This window comes from Phodopus roborovskii, unplaced genomic scaffold, assembly GCF_943737965.1.
Source record: "Phodopus roborovskii unplaced genomic scaffold, PHOROB, whole genome shotgun sequence".
Taxonomy (NCBI): domain Eukaryota; kingdom Metazoa; phylum Chordata; class Mammalia; order Rodentia; family Cricetidae; genus Phodopus; species Phodopus roborovskii.
The window spans coordinates 5,149,933-5,169,899 of NW_026126413.1; the positions used below are offsets into that span (position 1 = coordinate 5,149,933).

The 19,967-nt window shown below is 35.7% G+C and overlaps 1 protein-coding gene across 5 annotated transcripts in view; it reads left to right on the forward strand.

The window, feature by feature from the left end:
- Ssbp2 (single stranded DNA binding protein 2) overlaps positions 1 to 19,967 on the forward strand; it is a 226,816-nt gene that overhangs the window by 175,814 nt on the left and 31,035 nt on the right. For 3 of the 5 annotated variants that reach the window (XM_051182957.1, XM_051182956.1, XM_051182959.1), the window contains 4 exons: positions 4,533 to 4,592; positions 13,410 to 13,476; positions 13,902 to 13,972; positions 18,249 to 18,340. In XM_051182957.1, coding sequence (XP_051038914.1) covers positions 4,533 to 4,592; positions 13,410 to 13,476; positions 13,902 to 13,972; positions 18,249 to 18,340 — 290 coding nt within the window. The remainder of the gene's footprint in view (positions 1 to 4,532; positions 4,593 to 13,409; positions 13,477 to 13,901; positions 13,973 to 18,248; positions 18,341 to 19,967) is intronic. The other 2 variants (XM_051182958.1, XM_051182960.1) reach the window with 1 other exon arrangement.

Below are 19,967 nucleotides of genomic sequence, written 5' to 3' on the forward strand. Positions count from 1 at the left end.
AGGTAGGAAAACTAAAATGACAATTAAAAATTTGATCTTTGGTTTTCTTTTTACATAAAGAGGTTGATGTAATGAATTCTAAACAAGCAAACCTCCTGCTTTAAAATGTATCAAAAAAGTATATTCAAAAAGATGATATAGGCCATATTTTTATTATAAAAGTAACAGAAATGATAAATATATGATAATCTTCCTTTTAGAAAAGCAGTTTAAAATTCTAAATAACTCTTGATAGAAAGAAAATACTAATCCATTAAAACTTAATGACATTTATTCTTATATAAATTATGATCCTAAGTGACACAGTTTTATTCTATAAAAGACTGGTGGCAATGAGCTTATGTTCCTGTTAGGTATCATCATCCTTCTATTCTGTCATCACACAGTTACTGATTGTCTAATACATACATTTGTATTCTTCCCACTTTCCTTTAGCCCATTTCTTTTCTGTTTAGTTAGTTTGGGCTATTATAATGAAAATACTATAGACGAGGTGATTTAAGTGACAGATGTAGTTCTCAGAGTCCTGATGCCAAGAACATTTAAGATCAAGAATCTGCTCTGAGGATACAGCTTCATTAGTAGAGTGTTTTGCAGCCTGAGTACATAAAGTGAGTGTCATCTACTAGCACCCAATTAGCCTGGCATGGTGGCACATCTACATCCCAGCACCCAGGGGATGAAGGTAGGAGAATCCTAAATTCATAGGCATCCTCAGCTCCATAGCAAGCTTGAGGCTAGTCTGAGCTATATGATGTCCTTCTCGAAAAAGGAAACACCCACCCCAAACCCAAAACTCCACATAGCCTTGTGTTCTGTTCCCTTCTTAATGCAGACAGCCATTTGCTCACAAGGATGCAGGACAGCAATCATCTCTCTGTGAGGCTTTTTTAAGACAGCAGACTATTCCAGAAAGCTCCACTCCCAGAAAGACTCCCCACAGGTCCATCTTCAAATAGTTTTGCACTGGGGATTCTGGTTTCATCATAGGAATTCCGTGGCAACACAAACACCCAAAGCACGTGTTGATAATGGGAACATGCAGAAAGAACTTTGCCTTAGTTTCCCCATTGGAATGCAAGCCAGATCATCATGTGTTGTGAAGAACTTCATCCCATTCAGGTGGATCAGTTGAGATGGGAAACTGGAAAGTCATTTACAGCTTACAGCTGCATCTTCAAGTAAGGATGATGCAATACGGCTTCCAGGGAAGACAGAGTAAAGTATTCCTTTTTTTTTTTTTTTTTGAGCATTCATTGGTACTTGACATTTGGTAAAGAGAACATTCTCTCTGTTCCAAATTAGAGGACTGAAGCACAGAACATTTTTCCAGAAAAAATTATTTCTCAGATTGATAATAACCTTGTGAGCCTTGAAGAGCACCAAGGAAAGAGCTTTGTCTGCTTTGTTCACCGGCAAACCAACCGCCTAGGACCTGTGCCCTGTGAGTGCTCAGTGAGTTACTTGCCAAAGGAAGGGGTCTCATCACTGAGAACTCACATTAGTGGGCACTTCTCTTTTGTGCCTCAGCTGACCTTTAATGGCACATAACAGTGAACACCACTGTCAGAGTATTTTCTCCTTAACCACAGTTTTGTTTTTGTTTTTTGGTTGTTTGTTTTCTTCCACTCTGAAAAACTCAGTCATTTTCTCCAACTGCTTGAGAAGGATGTCTTGTGGCTTAGAATCGAATGCCTTTTCCCTCACCCCTCCCCACTCATACACAGTACAGTGTGCTAATCTTTGTGTTTAAAGGCAAAGCAGAAGGGACTTATCCAAGAATCGTGAATCCCTTGTTTTGTAAAGAATTTTAAAAACCATCTGTTCCAACGTCTTCTTTTTAAGATTAAGAAAACTGCAGCCCCCAGAGCTTATAGCCCAAGGCTACCTTACTAATTAGTTAGTCTACAAATACTAGCTCTTGTAGTTAGTCTGCAAATACCAAGATCTTGACTCTCACACAGATTTTTTTTTCCACATACATTATAAATAACTTTTCCCAGGGATTTGATGCCCTACTTAAATCAAAAACCAAAATGAAACAAAACAGACTGCCTCAAATATAAAGAATAAGGTTATTTGCAGGGCTAAAGAATCTTTGAAGATCATGTTTGTCCTAAATTAAGAATGCACAGTGTACCAACATATCTACAAACATGTGTAACTCGTGTTATTGGTGGATAGTTTCTGGCCTAAATCAGTATTTTACCAGAGCTGATTTTTAAATTGACTTCCTAATGGTCAAGTAAGGTTGCCAGTATAGAATTCTCTCGCGGATCCAGTGCAAACAACTTGGTACTCTAACGCTGTGTTTACACAAGCTAACTTATTAGATAGTGAAGACTTGGTTGGCTATCCACGTACATTAGAGTTAGGATTGGTCTGAACATTTTGAATTTATACCAACACTAATTTTTTAAATAATATTTTTACCAAAGCATTCTTTATAATTTAGGTAGAAATAGTTCTAAGAAACTAATGAGCAAGATATTATTTTCTTTTCCTTTCTTTCTTTCTTTTTTTTTTTTTTTTTTTTTTTGTGTGTGTGTGTGTGTGTGTGTGTGTGTGTGGCTGTATGCTTTGTGATGATACTTGGATTTGTGGCTTCTTCCACCTGCCTCTCTTCCTTCCCTCTCCCTCTCTCTCCTGTCCTTCCAGCCTTTACCAAAACCCAAAGTGATTTTTTTCTGGAGGAAAGCATATGAGGAAATCAACTGTCTAAACCAGAATCTGTATCTCCCGATATTATTTTACAGGGACCTGTATGTCTTTAACCATCACATTAGTGACACTCCCTCATAGCAGCCTTGGGTAACTTCTGTAAGACAGGTAGAATTGTACACCATAGCATCTTTTCACATTAGGTGAGCATATCAGTCCCAAGTGCTGTCTCAAATAAGGCACTAAATAGTTATTTATCACAACATTTGGTGTTTCGTGGTATTTTTCACATTATTTTGACCTGTACTCCACTTCCAACTGATTTTATAGTAGGTAGGAATTACTAGTAAACTACATTTATTTCTCCATATTTCAATAAGCAAATGTTATGCCTTGAATTTGTGACCATATCATGAAACATCACTTTGTAAAGAAAGGCAACTATTGTAAAACTATTAACACAGTACCTAATTAGTAAATTGAGAAGAGAATCCATATTTGAAAATTGTCATTGTGTAAGTAAAACTGGATGATTTAGGAAAGAAAGAAAAGAACAAAGCCTGGATATTGGAATAAGCTTCTAGCTGGCAATATTAGTTACTTCTCAAGTCACTTTAAAATAGCTTCTCCGGTGAAAAGCACATCCACGCAAGTTAAACCTTTTTATAATCAACTTTGTTAAAATAGGAAAGTCTACTTAAGTTCTAGCAGCTGGAGGTAACTCTATTACTGCTTCTGCCCAATAAAATGGACTCCTGGGAGCACAATAACACACAAGACCAGAAAGAGCAAAAGCCAGCTGCCTGTTCATTGTAAACTTCATTTTGTTGGGATCTTCAAAACAAATCTGCATGGCAGAAGTTTCTTGAGATTTTATTGTCCCAGATCAGATTTCTTATATGAAAGATATAAATGCAGGATTCAATTATGTAAAATGTTGTAAACTTGATATTGTAAAATTGATTCTCGGTGTACATTAAACTCTTCTTGATATTTCAATTAACATTTAGTGCTTATTTTGTATGTAAAGAATATTGTTATTTAAGTAACTATATTAATATATAAATCAGAAAAATTTAATTTATTCTGCTAGTTATTTAAAAGTTTAATAAAATAGAAATGTTGAATAATTTAATGACCTCCTAGAAATGAGCAACCTAAGTCTTAAGTAGTCAAGTATTGGACACTTACCTATAGGTACTGACTGACACACCCAGATACTTAGATTTAACCCAACTTAGAGGAACTTTGGTTTCATCCAACATAAATTAACATGACTTTTAAAAGAATACTGTTCACATTTTGTTTAAATGTATTTAGTTCAAAATATACTACAATCAAAATATGGAAAGGAGTTTTACCTTCAAAGTTTATAGTTAATCTTCTAACAAGCTCTTAATGGGAAAAAGCTGATGATGTATTTTTGACTATAGATGACCCTTATAAAACAAAGTTCTTTGCAGTCTTATGGAGAGATAAAGTTTGAAAACTTTAAAATTTTTAATGAAAACTGCTAATAACTTTATTTACTTAAAAGTATACATTCAGAACTTATCTTGTATGGAGCAATAAACAGCAAACCTCCTCTTCAAATAGTTATTGGTTCTTTAACTTGCCTTTGGCAATTGGGCATTATTATTTTAGAAATTTATATATTTAATTGCTGTAGTTAATCATCTTTGTTTTCACATTTCCTTTGAAATATTTCCAGATATCCTACAAAATAAAAAACAGGATGATACCTTCCTTAGAAGTCATATAAGAAAATGAATTACTGTATGATTTGTATTAATTCTGATTTTACAAGTAGTTTGTTTTTAGATTTATTTTCCAGTGTTCTGACTTTTGGTTTGTTTGTTTGTCTTCACTAGCCTTTTATGTCACCTCGGTACCCTGGAGGCCCAAGGCCCCCACTGAGGATACCTAATCAGGTAAGGCGATGTGCTACTTAAAGTTTTTCAAAAGATCTTGGAAGTATCAGAATATAACATCATCTGTCATCCCCACTTACTGGTGTTTCCATTAACATGTATCTACTTGAAAATTGCATAGCCAGCCTTTGTAATGACTGAATTTCTGAGTTTTGTTGGAACACAGAAACACTTGGTTTGTCTGTGACTAGTTGCACACCTGTATAGATTTGAGGAGCCATACTTGTATGCCTTGCAGCCCTGCAGTATTTACTGTCTACGTATTTCCAGAAAATGATTGGCTGACTTATGGAGATAATTTTCCTAAATGTTGATCATTCTCTTGGTGAAATTTTCTGTAACATACTTTGTTTTATTTTCTATGATATAAAATTCATATACATTGTGACTTGCTATGATGGCATGGCAATAGGTAATTAGCTTTATTTGAAGAACTAAGTCTAAATATTTAACAATAAATCTTTCATTTTTTTTATTTCAAGAGTTTTAAGTTTCTAAATATTTCATTTTAATGTGGTTTAAATAATAAGTTCTTACTGAAAAGAATAAAGTACTCTTGTTCATTTGTAAAGAGCTTACAGTTTAGTTTTAAGATGTGAGTGGTGTGCATACTTGTATGTAGTAAGAGAAGAAATTAAATGCTAAACAGTGTGTCACTTTCTCAGTCATAGGTATAGTTAACTTCTACCCAAAATAAGATAATTTTAAGTTCTCCTTGACATTCTTTTCATTTCTATATTTTTCACTATTAAACATGGAACAAGAAAGTTGCAGCCACTAATCATCATAATCAATTGTAACAACAGAATTTTGGTTCTCTTATCTACATTCTTTGAAACTATGCTGAGCCAGGCAGTGGTAGTGCCTTCTTTAATTCTGGTGGTAGAGGCAGGCAGATTTCTGTGAGTTTGCGGCCAGCCTGGTGTACAGAGTGAGTTCCATAGCAACCAGAGCTATAGAGACTAGACTCTTTCTCAAAAACACCAAAAGGGAGGGAGGGGGGAGAACATCTGGCTGTCTTTGAAGGACCCATCTTGCTGGCATTCTCTGTGTCTGGTGCACAGCTGGAAGCTTCAGCAGGCAGGCTCACCTCCAGAGGGAAGCGAGCTTCAGGGGAGGCCAGCACTGGTTTGTCCAGTGATTCTGGCTTAGCAGTCCTCATGTCAAGCAACCTGAGTGTTTTCAGTGGCAGAGTGAGTATGCATTCTGTTTCTTGAATAAGATAATGTGCCATGAAACAGGATAGAGATGCAGAGTACCAACATTTAGGGATCTTGTTTTTCTGTGTAGATAAACACAAACACACACACACACACACACACACACACACACACACACGAACAACAACAACAATAGATATTGACATAGGGATATTAGCCTTTTAATTGTCATTTTTAAATAAAAATTATAAATCTTATATCTTCTGCTAGAGTCTTTATAGTGTTTCAAACATTTCATTCCTATCATTGTATTTTGCATACATCAAGGAGAATCCTGAACACTTGAATTAGGAAACTGTGAAATGGCAGCATTACTATTTTGAAGTAATGATGAGAATATGATGTGATTATTAGAATTATATTTATTTGATGCCATTTCACTGTCTTATATAAGATATTGTGGGACAAGCATGAGGACAAAGTTTGATTTCCCAATGCCCACTTAAAAGCTGAATTTGATGGTGGCTCTGATACTTTGGAAGTAGAGATAAGGGAATCATTGAGACAAGCTGGCTAGTGAGACTAGCTGACTAGCTCTGTGTTCCAAGAAAGACCACGTGTTTGCCTCAGTAAATAAAGTAAAGGACGATCAAAAAACACCTGGCATCAGCCTCTGTCCTCAATATTTATGTGCTCACATGTATATTCACATGCACGTATTCACATGTGATAGCATAAGTATGCATATGCACAGACACTATGACTATACACACACACACACAAGATACCATGTTAAGTCTCATAATTTGTAGAAAAGAAATTTACAAAATACAATACAAGTTGAAATAACCTATATTTACATAGATTGTTCAAATTTTTGTTTTTGACAGATTTCACTGAATAGCCCAGGTTGACCTCAAATCTTGATCCTCCTGCCTCAGCCTCCTGAGTGCTCAAGTTAGGGAGGAGTCTGGTTTAGCGGTTTAATAAGGATCAGGATAAACAGATAGGCCGAATAGATGTTTATTCACGGAGAAATAACTTATAACCTAGACAGATGGACACCAGCAAGTTCCACCAGATGCCCTCCTCTCCATGTCCCAACAGCCAGAGCCAGAGAGCATTCCCCAGCTCCTCCTCAGACCTAGTTCCTCAGGTCACTTCCGCCCCTGGCTCCACCCCCCAATGGGCGTGGTCAGTGCCACAGAAGGAGACAAAGTGAATATCCCACTATAGTCTGGTGTTTAAAAACCACCATGTCATGACTGTTTTTGTAGAGAAATAATCAGAAATCTAAAGTAAAAGATGCTTACTGCAAGGGTGTTATCCTCTAGAATTTCAGTGTTTACACTGATGCATCTTAAACGTCACATTCTTGTATAAGCATCTCCACCCCATCTCCTGGCCACATCCACTTTCACTAAGTTATGTTAATTCAACTATTACCCACACATAGAATAATTTCTCTTTACACGGTCTTTCAAATCATCATATTAGTAGTTCAAATAATAGTTTTAGGATGCATTTAATTTATTTAGAAGTATAACCTGTTCAAACAGACAGATGTTTTTTCAGCTTACCTATGTGTTAATGAAAGCAGAATTGGAATAACTATTTTTTGTCACTAATTGTAAGGACATCTATTACAAATATATTAACATTTTATTTGAGTTGATTATAATATAATGAACATTTGTCTTGTTAGTAGATTATACACAGTAGAAACAGAAAGTGAAACATCCCTTTCGGTGGTCTTGGCTAGTCATTTGGAATATGTGAGAGGTACTCTTTAATGAACTGGGCCTCTACACTTTATATTGTCTAATTATACGGCTATATATTTTAGTTTTTCTGTACTAACTCTACAATAACTTTACTATTTATTAATAGGCCTGGGTATTTGGAATATGTTTTAGAGCCACTGTGTTGAGAAATACAGAAATAGGCATAATTGCCTAAAATTACAAAAAGCAAACAACAAAAGTATACAATAGAGTGGAGAATAAATATGTGTGAAAAGATTCATGAAGTAAAACTGAAATCCACAAAATATATGTGGCTCACAGTTTTAATGCTGGAATTGATTTAGCTCAAAAAGTGCCCTCATCAGTGGTGGAAACATCCATAAACTTAAGTGAAGTCGCTTTGTATTGCCCATGGTAAACTTTCTGAAGATAAGTTCCACAGCATTTATCCAACACTGTTATACAAACAAAACAGAAAATGTAAAGTATTTGTGGCTCAGTGACATCAAGAATAAGCTATTATTTATTTTTTAATTGCCTTAATTTTCACCAGTCTTAAAATAGATATGTAAGTTAAGATTACATGTAGCACACCATATTGTCCATTTTATATGCCAAGGTTAAATTTGATGCTCTAAAGACATACTGCATCTGAACATAGTATCCAGATCTTCAGGAATATCTGTCAAATATAGAAGAGCAGTTAAAGTATGCTGTAAATGGTAAAATCATGTATGCATGCTAAAAGATATACTATAAAATAAAATCTACTTAAGTGCTACTGTGAATATAACAAATATAAGAAAGAAGGCACAAACATGTAAATATGTCATTGCAGCCATGGCATTGCATAAACTCTTTGTCTCATAACATATACTCACGTTGTGAAAAAGAGATTAAAACCATGTACTTATTTCTGAGTGGTAGGATTGTGAATGGTTTTGCTGTTTGTAAATTTCAGTGTGTCTACAGTTCACATTGAACAGGTATTTTATTTGTACTTAGAGAAAACACCAACTGTATGCATAGAGGAATGAAAATGTTATACTTTGAATAAGATTAACCTTTTAAAATATTTAATGCATTATTCCTGTAATGGGAAGAAGACAGATAGAATAGACACTATGGATAAGTTAATCCTAAAAAGACTTAATGACTTTTCAGACAAGAAAAAAAAAAGCTGACATTTGAAGCAAAGAAAGAGACATTTAGACAGTTGCAATCTCATCTCTTGAGAGGCAGAGGCAGGAGGATTGCCATGAGTGCATGATCAACCTAGACTGCATGTGAGGTTTTGCCTCTAAGGCAAAAATGTAGACATTCACTTATAAATTGAAATTCTACTGTAGCACCATGTACCCACGTTGCTTACGTTTCAAACAGACTGCACAGCCAGCATAGCATGTCTCTTACTGAGGGTAAGCACTGCTTAGGTATTCATTAGAGATACGTTTTTAATCCTTGTGGCATATGAAGCTTGGCTTTTATTTAGTGCTATAAGAATGAAATGTAAGATGTTTCCAGATGCATAGAGAGGAATGCATTGTGTTGAGTAGGTAACACAAGCTGTGCTGCTAACCACGATGAACTGTACCTAACCTTAAATACAAACACTGCACCTGCTCAATGGAAGGTTAATGGCAAAACAGGCAAAGTTGCTTCTTTGGATGGTTTAAAAAGCCACTTTCAATCATAGGATTCTGTTATTTTATGGGAATTATACTTTTCATATTGTAAAATAATTATTTGAAGATAATACTAATGATTTTTTTCATTATGATTTTGAATTTGAGTTTACATTAGGATGTATGTTTTTTTTCCCCAATTATTTCTCTTCTTGTAAGGGAGAGGAAGCAAAAAAAAAGTTCAGTATGTTTGAAAAAAATGTACATTCTCTTCCCTATCCAAGGAAAGCTTATACTATGGATTGAACATGGAGTTTCCAGATCAAGTCATGATTGTATTGACATTTCTGGTACAATGTGTTTCAGACATATCATGTTCCTTTATTTTCTAGCCATTTTAATCTTAGATGTATAGTTTTATTGATTGATTTTAATTGTATACATACCTATCCCAGTTTCCTCTCCATTCTATCCGTTATGTGAAGAATGACATCAGAATCCTGGTGGGAATTACATTCAGTCTATTGACTACTTCTGGCAGTGTGGCTATTTTCATGATATTAATATTAATTCCTGATACTTGCTGATCAGGAACACAGATTCTTTGCTTTACCAATACTTTCTATTCTGTCCTTTTTAATATTTTGAAGTTTTCACTGTAGCAATCTTTCACATTCTTGCTTAGGCTTATTTTAGCTGTTTTTTTGAGGGGGGGAAACTATTATGAATAAGGTATTTCTGATTTCTTTCTCTGGGAGTTCACTGTTCATACATGTGAAAGCTAGTTTATTGATTTTTGTGTCCTAAAACTTTACTTTAAAAGTTTCTTAGATCTGAAAGCTTTCTAATTGATTCTTTAGGGTCTTTTACATGTAGATAGGGCTAGTTTAACATAGTCCTTTCTTATTTTTGTTCCGTGTGTGTGTGTGTGTGTGTGTGTGTGTGTGTGTGTGTTTTCTTGTATAATCCCATAGCTAAGACATGGGGCATTATATTGAATAAGAAAGTAAAAGTGCTCATCCTTGTCTCATTCCTGTTTTCAGGGGAAATAATATCAGTAATTTTTCATTTTTGTATAATACTGGTTATAAATTTGTTATATATAGCCTTTATGTGGGTCTTTTTCTTCTTTTTGTCAGTTTAGCTAAAATTTGTCAATATTATTAACTTAAAAAAACGACTCTTTGCTTTTGTGTATTTTTTATCTTTATTTAATTTTTGTCTTAATTTTTGTTATTTCTTGCCATCTGCTAGGTTTCAGAGTGGCTTCTTATCTTACTAGAATTCTGAATACATTGTTAGGTTGTTTATTTGAGATGCCTCTAGTTTTGAAATATGAGCCCCTATATCTATGAATTCTCCTCTTAGGACTGCCTTGGCTGTGTCTCAAAGGATGATCTGTTGTACTATCATTTGACTGTAAGAATTCTTATTTCCTCCCAGATTTCTTTAATGATCACTGTTCATTCAAAGTGTATTGTTCAGTCTCTTAAGTACTTTTGTATTACATAGTTTTCTTAATGTTGCTGTCAGTATCCTCCATCTACACCAGGATGCCTTGGGACTACACCATAGCCACACTACAATAGTTGGAAGTGTGGTTGGAAGATGAGTTAGAGTGGGCAAATAAATACACTGATTAGTTACATAGGAAAATATATTGAAGATAATAAAGGTCATACTTCCTACTGTTAGATAAAATACTGACAAATCTACATAGGAGGCAAAAAATAATCACAATGTATCAGATTTGAACTTGAGTGTTGAATGCATAACTTGCAGTGAATTTGCTGTTAGAGTATGAATTTATTGTTCACATACATAGATTTTCTTTTCAAGCTCATTGATCACCACAAGCGTCAGGTTTCTTGGCATTGCACCCAAGAAATGAGCAATTGGCAAGATCATGATGCTTAATTGCTGTGCTTATCAAAAGACTCGGGATCCTATGAAGAAGAGACTGCTCTGAGGGCTAGGCCAGAATAAAGAACATGAGTACACCTAGAGAGTCTTACACCCGAAAGTAAAATATACTCAAAACCTGAACTCAGGTCCAGCATTCACATAAGATGCAGACATAGCATCATGCACCTGTAATCCCAGTGCTGGGAGAGGGAGCCAGGTGATCACTAGGGCTTGTGGCCAGCCAGTTCTATGTAATTGGGGAACTCTAGCTTCAGCAAAGGTACTTGTCTCAACAGATAAGGTGGAGAGCAATTTTAGACACTTGGTACCAACCTCCCAGTCCACACACAAAAACACATGTACCATATATAAACACACACATGCGTACGCGCGCGCACACACACACACACACACACACACCACCACCACCACACATATACACAAAAGAATAAATAATTGGTGAATTATAACCCATTGAATAAAATAGGGTCCATGAGTAGCAAATGAGTAAATATAGCTTTCTTACACTAAATATCAGCCAGTAAACATAGAAGCAATGTTGGGCGTGGAGTATCTCCATATGACAATCACCTCAGTGGTTAGGGATTAGAGGTGAAGCTAACAAAGGATTGTGAGGAATGGAATGTTGACAGTATTAGAATATCTCTGAAAAATAATCAGTTGCAGGGTTAGGGATGATGGCCTTTTGATACGGAAATCTGACAGGTACCAACACAATCAGATGATAAAGCTTAAAATCACCAGTAGTGGGTGAGTTGGCATCCTTTACCCTCAGTTGTGGTACACAGAGGAGAGAATCATAGCCTCTCTGTGATATTTTTTCCTGTTACAAAAACATAGCCTGAGTCCAGATCATGAAAAGAATATCAGTATCAACATGCAAAATACACGACTTACATATATATACATTCACTGATGGGTGATAAAGAAGGATTGGCATGAATAGGAAAAATAGAAAAGCAGAAGGAGTTATGGCAGCTCAAGGTCATACATGTTCCATAATGTTCTGGTACAAAAGAGAAATGACAAGACTTATGTTAGCTGTGGCTGGTGATGCTGCTGTATCCGGATGTTTCCTGACTTGAAACATTAGGATGACAAGGCACTCCATCTGCAGCTTACTCTCAAGAAATCCCAAAGGTGTCTTATGATGGGAGAGTAGGGAGAGGATGGTAGGGCAGAGTTAATGTTGACCTCCGAGGACTCTGGGTTGGGGTATACAGGAATGTTTTTATGTTCATGAAGTTATGTATTTGTAAGGTTTGTCCTAAGAATTCTGTAAGGAAGTGATTTTAAAACAGATCTCAAAGATGTCAGCAGTGGCTGCATCCAGGTTCTTGGGAGGAGAAGAAAAGCACACCAATTGGTTATCGGATTCCAAATGGCCACTCTGAAACCAGACATGAAAGTAACACTATACCGACTCAACAGGCCATACTTATGTATTTTGGAATCCATAATTAATTTAGGAATAAGTACACATATACATATATTTGTGTAGCAATTATTGAAAATAGAAACCATGAATTTGAAAGAGAACAAGGAAGGACAGTTATGTGGGAGAATTTGGAGGGAGGAAAGAGAAGGGGGAAATGATGTAAGATGTAATTTTTAAATGGGTTGGGAATATCCTTACAATGTATATGCTCAGTAAGTGTATAATATTGGGAGTACTTGTAAACAACAACAAATCCAAGAATTAAAAAAGAAAGAAACTAGAGCCCCTGCTACATTCCATGATAACAATTAAGAAGACTTGCCAACTCTGGGTACATAGTTGTTAAATTTATTTTTTAAAATATTTGAATATTTAATTTGATAAGATTTTCCAGTGTAAGTTAGAGTGTCTTTATAGAAAGGTACTTTGGTATTCCTATTAAATTACGTTTTGAAGATGCCATTATACTTGTAAGAAAGAAATAGACTTATCTCCAAAGTATTTATGTACAAGATTGGATAAACAGAATTTCTTTTTCTTTTCTTTCTTTTCTTTTCTTTTCTTTTTTTTTAATTTCAATACAAGTTTTCTCTATGTAGCTCTGGCTGTCCTGAAACTCTTTCTGTAGGCTAGGCTGGCCTCAAACTCAGATTTGCCTGCCCCTACTTCCCATTGCTGGGATTGAAGGTGTGTACCACCACCACCTGACTCAAAACAGAATTTCTTTTACAACCAAAATCTTGCATTAAGGATGAAGTTTATAAAGTGACTGAGAAATGGAAAAATCTTGAGAGACATTCAAATGCATTTTGTAGAATAGAAACTTTAAAGGGGAATGTTTAAAACACATGCTTCCTAGGTATTTACAATATTGCCTTTTATTTATTCATTTATTTATTTATTTTTGTTTACTAAATTGCTAGGCACTTGGAGGTGTCCCAGGAAGTCAGCCATTACTCCCCAGTGGAATGGACCCAACACGACAACAAGGTAATTAAAGTAGAGGTGAGACAGCTATGCTGAACTAGTGAGGGCATTGTTTCAGAAGAACTTGATTGCTATAAATATTCCATAATCTTTCCAGGTGTATTTTCACAGCAGCATTACTAAATGGTTTATATTTCTAGCTAATTCTTAATTATGCACGATAGCAGGTTAGAAGTGCTGACATAAGAGATGGAATATTAAAATGTCTACAATCTGGTGTATGACTTCAGACAGGTAGGAAGTTAAGTGATTATACATTTATTCCTCTGCCATTTTCAGATAGAGGACTTCGTGATGATAGATGGGAAGAGTAACAAGTGACTTCTTAGTTTAACAGTCCCAGTAACCTAGTCCTTCCTTGGACGGAACTGGTCTCTAGTTTAGTGCTTACAGCTGCTCCACTGCTAATCTCTTCATACTTCCTTTAGGACATCCAAATATGGGTGGACCAATGCAGAGAATGACTCCTCCCAGAGGGATGGTGCCCTTAGGACCACAGGTAAATAACCAGCCTGAGAGTGAGCTACTGGGCTGCTGCCTCCTGATAAGTGTTAGCATGTGTTAGCATATGTACTAGAGTATTGACGGACCTCCGGTCTGATGGCTTTGAACACATGGATCTCACTTTAAATTTCTGAAATTAAAAGCACACCAGGTTCTATGCTTTATGTTATAAATAGCTGTATACTTTATATTATAAAAAGTTACAAAAGATAATAAAAACTTACTTGTGGATAGTAATGTCTACTGATGATTTTTAGTCACTGTTTATTATATTAATGTGAACACTTCCTTTGCAAAGTCAGAGAGCAGTTTATTTTTTTTTCTATTTGTATTAGTAGTATTTTTTTATATCTACTTCTGTTTGTATGAAGAAAATAAAGTGCCTTGCTATAAATTTACCTCAGAAACCAGAAACACCACCAATAACCCTAAAGTTACACCACACAAAAAAGGATTTATGAAAATTAATTATAAATACCATGCATTTAAGCAAAAGCAAGAGACATGGTCATGAATGAGATAGGACAGTTGAAGTAAAATCATTTGAAATGGCAGGAGTTTCATTGCATAGTCAGAACATACCGCCTTTCAGATAAAATGTGCACAGCAAAAAAAGGTAAGCTTCATTTCCTGAAAGATAGTGAAAAACAATTCCTACAGTAGACATTTTACCACATAGCTGCCACCCAAGGGTAACTGCCCTATCTCTTTTTACCTGTATTGTAGAAATAGGCTCTGAATGGTGTTTGTAGCTTTATGCACAGACAAAATATACATACAGGTTTGTTTTACTTGAGACAAGGTTATAGCACTGGCTGGCCTGGAAATCATTCTGTAGATAAGACTGACCTTGAACTCACAGAAATCTACCTGCTTCTGAGTCCCCAGAGTGCTAGGATTAAAGGCCTGTGCCACTGACCAGTGTAATATTTCCATAAATACCACTTCTGTGGTTTTGACCTTAAGGTATGTATAATAAAGTAAGATAGTCATTTCTGTTAACAACTTCAGTCTGAAACAAAGAAATATACTTAGCATAATGTTTCTTGAGTACCTTGAGTTAAGCAAGTACACAGAGAACAGAACGGCCATGCAATTGATGTGTGAAGTTATATGGGTGAAGACAAACACCCGAGTCAAGGCATTTTATACTATGTTTTCAGTCTAAGGACAGCAACCACAAATGATATTTAAATTGGAATCAATATACTTTTAGCACAAAAGCAAAATATTTCACCAGAGGAAAAAAATCTCTTTTGATACCATACTTGAAATTGTTTCTCTGTGTTTCTGTGTCACTTAGGAACCCTGTCTTCTTAAAAACAGAAAGTTCCATGGGATCCATAGACCTAGTGTCTTACATTATACAGCTATTTCAATTCTCTGTAGAATCTTGAAGGGTAAATAAGCTACAGACAAGGAACATTTAAAAATTAGATAGTTAGGGTAGATGAATGTGGGATGAGAATGTATAGCTCACATATAGAGAGTAAGCTGATTCCATATATTTACATACAGCTTAAATTGTAGACTTTAGCTTACTGTAGGATGAAGCTTCCTAACAGTTAAACAGTGACTCAAGGAAAGACATTTTAAAGTTTTCTAGTAGACAGAGCCTGAACACCATTTTGTGAGGAGCATTGATTGGGAGAGAGATTAGCCCAGATGGAATAGTACAAAGGCTACCAGCTCTAAAATTCCGAGATTTTATGTGAGCTCATCCCATTCTGCCTTTGTTGAACCACATGGAAAGCCTTTTCTTACTCTCTTCTTTCTTTATCTTTGTGATTTGGATTATTATTCACAAATTAAAAATAGTTTATATCTGTAAATCATGTATTATATTGAATAACCCCTCACTTCCTATGACAATTTAGTTTAATTAGCTTATCATTTATTGAAGGCCTACTGTGTATGAGACATCTTACTTGACCATTGAATATAAAAAGATTAATGAAATAAGATTTCTGTCTTCAAGGTGCATACTGTACTGTTGAACAGGAAATGCAGCTGCATTTACATAGGCTATTGTCTAATACTAAAATCCTAGAGAACGAAATCTGGACCGTGATGTAATTACTCAGTGAGTCATCACATGGACAGAGAAATGGTGCTTTAGAGTAGAGGACACACGGGGAGAGGAGGGCTCAGGTACATTTGCTTAGCATCCTTTAAAAGAATTAGCAGCTACAGTTTGTGAGTAGCAAGTGCCATGTTTTATCTCACCCTGATAGTTCACATTTAATTTTATCCCATGAAAAGTATACATGGAAATTAATATTATTGCCACACAGGTAAGGGAAATAAGGATCTCAAGCCCACGGCCAGCCTGAAATATGGAGAGACCCAGTCTCACAAAGGCAGCATGTTGTAGAAGCCATGATGCTATGGCAGTAGAGATGCAAACTAATGTGTTTCTATTAAACATCCATGGAATATTAGAGCTTCTGAAACTCAAATCAGGAGAAAGGTGGCTAGACTTCCTGGTGAAGAATCTCTGCCCTACTTTACCATGTATATTTTTCATTTCTATGGCTTTGGGCTCTGAAATCCTTGCTAATTACTACACCTACAACTGCTGTACTTGACCCAAAGATTAACACACTCATGTGGTTAGAATGATTCCCCTTCAGCTCCCAAATCTGGGTGTAAATAATATTTCCTTAAAGTGAAAGCAAAGCAGGTGGCTGGGTGACTTCATTTATCAAGTATGTCATCCTGTCTAGAGCTAACAGACCTTTCTCATTGATTCATTTCCTTGTCCTCCTAACACCTCCTCCAAAGTGTTCCTGTACGATGAGTTAACATGATTATGAATGTGTAGTTTCTTTGATTTGGAACAATCCAGTAGGCTAGAAATATAACTGGGAGAAGTAGTTGAACAATGTAGGATATGGAGGAAGAAAGCATAGGCTGGGGCTGGCTTTGATTAGCGTTATAGAGACATCTTCAGGAGTCTAGGCTTATTTGACAGGTAATCTGGGTCATTATATCTTTTAAGTGGCATGGGTAATACTGCGGTTTAGAAAAAAAAATTGCTCAAGGCAGAATGCAGAACAAATTGGGGAAAAGAGTAAAACAGAAACCAATTAAGATAGTGCAGTAGTTTTCACGTTAGGAAGTAGAACCCTGTGCAGGAGCCTTCGCTGCTGGGACCCACAGACTCTAGCAGTTGACCATATATAAAACTTAAAAAGAAAGGACAGCCAGGAACTTCTAGAAATTCTTAGCATGGCCTGTTACGTGGCAGGTCATACCACAGTACTAAAGGAAGTGTAAAAATGAACTTTGGCACACGCAGGTGATGCTTATTTCTTTGTGCTGAGCTTGAGACCGCAGCCAGGCAGAACCTACCACTGTGGGGTTTAACATAATTCAGGACCTTAGAGACACATGATAAAATAGATTCAAAGTCCTAATGTGTAAGCACTGTGTGTTTGAACAGATTGTAGCAGATAAGATTACCCGTGAATGTATATTTACTGAAAATGATACTGTACCTAAAACATGAGGAAACAGCTTTTAAAGAGTGAGCAAATCCAAGGAGCCAGCAATGTAACTACGCAACACTCAAGAGAGGAGGGAGATTAGAATCAGAAAACCAAATGTGAAAGTCATTGACTCTGTCAGACAAATTAACATGATAATCAGAAGCTAACACTTGACCCTTATTTTCAACTAGTAAACTAATAGGATATGCATACTAAAGCGTTAAACTGCTTTTCATCTCTTTTAATGCACACAGTAGGAATTGTCTGAGGTTTATTGGGTCACATAATTCATCATGCATATTTTCATGGGTGTTATAATAGTGCGTGTCCATGTTGAATATTTTTTCTCTATGAATAGAAGCTTATATGCAGCATTCTTGGGTTGAGTTTCCTTTCAGACTTCATGTAATTGTTCTTATCTAGTAATTTCAAACCTGTTGAATAAGTAATTTATCTAAAACAGGATTTTGGACTAATGTATATTTGAAAAAAGTAACTAATGTATAGATATTAGATAATTAATAAAATATGCTGAATGTTATCATTTTGATCATATCTTGATCACTTACCATGATCCAGTGATTGTCCATATTCATAGAATTTTTAAATGGCATGAACCAAAGTAGTTGTGTTAAAATAGAAGCTAAAATACAAGAGTGGACCCTTCAGAGAATGAATTACACAGGCCTTACCCAGTCAGGAGTGATGTAGGGAAATCATTAACCTGCTCTCCTTTCTTTCCCCCCTCCTCTTTGGTTTTGTTTTTTTGTTTTGTGGTAGTCTGACCCTTGGTTATCATTACAGAACTATGGAGGTGCAATGAGACCCCCACTGAATGCTTTAGGTGGCCCCGGAATGCCTGCAATGAACATGTAAGCAAAATGCTTATTACTCTGTTAAGTGAAGTTCTCTTTTCTGCCTTAAGAAATTATATGAATTTGTAAAGCGCTTTAAGTACCTCAGTGTCTTTGCTGTGTGAAAATGAACTAAACATGAGTGCAATTTTTGCTTCATTTTCATAACTTAGTATCATGTTTTTTTCTTCTTCCTATGCAACTTTAAGACACCTTTTTGCATTTTAGGTAGCATAAATCACAACTGTCAGCCTATTGCTTTTTAGTAATTATGTGTAGATTCATATAAAATTTGCATAACACTATGAAGAAATTCGACACCAGAACCATGTACTAACGCTACAGAGGTTGATAACCGAGAGTTCTTATTCATGTTGATAAGTTCTTTGTGTTCTCTGAGAGTACAGTTAGTAAGTCTAATGAACATGTGTTTGTATTTGTGTCATTGGGACCATATTGAACACGAAAGAATTCTCCATGGTGATGTCCTCTGTTAAAGAACGATTCCTAGCACAGGATTGATTCTCTCTGAAAACTCAAGATAGCAGGGTGGGGAATAAACTGAAGATGTTTGTTTTACTGGAATGACCGCTCCAGTCCAAAAAGAGTAGTTTGTTTCAGTTTCAATGGAATTTGCTAAGGAATTTTTATTTATTTTGCATTCTCTGACCTTCCCTTGAAGGCCTGTATACACCAGATCTTGCTAATGACTTTTATGAATTCACCAGAGGATCACCAACGTGATGGAGCCTAAAGGAAGCTCATCAGAAATGATTAACATGCTCCTGTAGGCATGTAAGGCTCCTCAACTTCACTTCCCATTGGCCTGTTTCTAGCTCCTTGTGTATGAAATGAAACAACTCTACTGTCGTCCAGTGGCATGAAGACACACTGTGAAATAAGCTCTTTTGATGTATGCAGGGCTTTTTAAGCTTCTGAAACCATTTTCATAGGATGCAATTTTTACTAAAACTGAAAATAGGTTAATAAGTAGATACCAGCCAGACTCAAAACTAACAGAACGGGGAGAAAAGTAGGTCAAATTTTCCTATAACATCTTTTTTGCTTTTGAAATAAAAATGGATAGACATGAAGTCTGGCTCTTGAACTCCTCCCAGGCTCGCCCTTTATTAGCCGTTGCTCCAGAGGATTGAATGATATTTTTACTTATGTCAAAAGCTGGAACTCTTACCAGGAGGCTGCAAAAATACATGAAATTTAATTTAGACTCTCACTTTAAAAGTCAGCATATTTTAGTAAATTTTTAATATTATAGTCATCAAGTCGCGAGTGATAAGAACATGTCTAATGTCATTTGGTGTAGTACTCTGCGTTATAATTAACCACACAGTCAACTTTGGATAAACCTTGTTTTGCTGGTACATAGTAACATTTTGTTTTACTATGTAAAATTTCATGTTCCTTGACAGACTCAAATAATTACTTGAAATTATCTAGTTCCTTCTGATATATGTTCTTAGGCATTCACATATGAGTACACTTAATTCCCTCAACTGTTAAGACTAAAAATGTGGCTGAAATTTTTAGTAGGGTTGTTTTTAGATATGTAGATTTCTGAAGTATTCTCAGATAGTTTCAAGTATTTTCTCTTATGTAAGATTCTACTATTGATATGAAGTCTAGT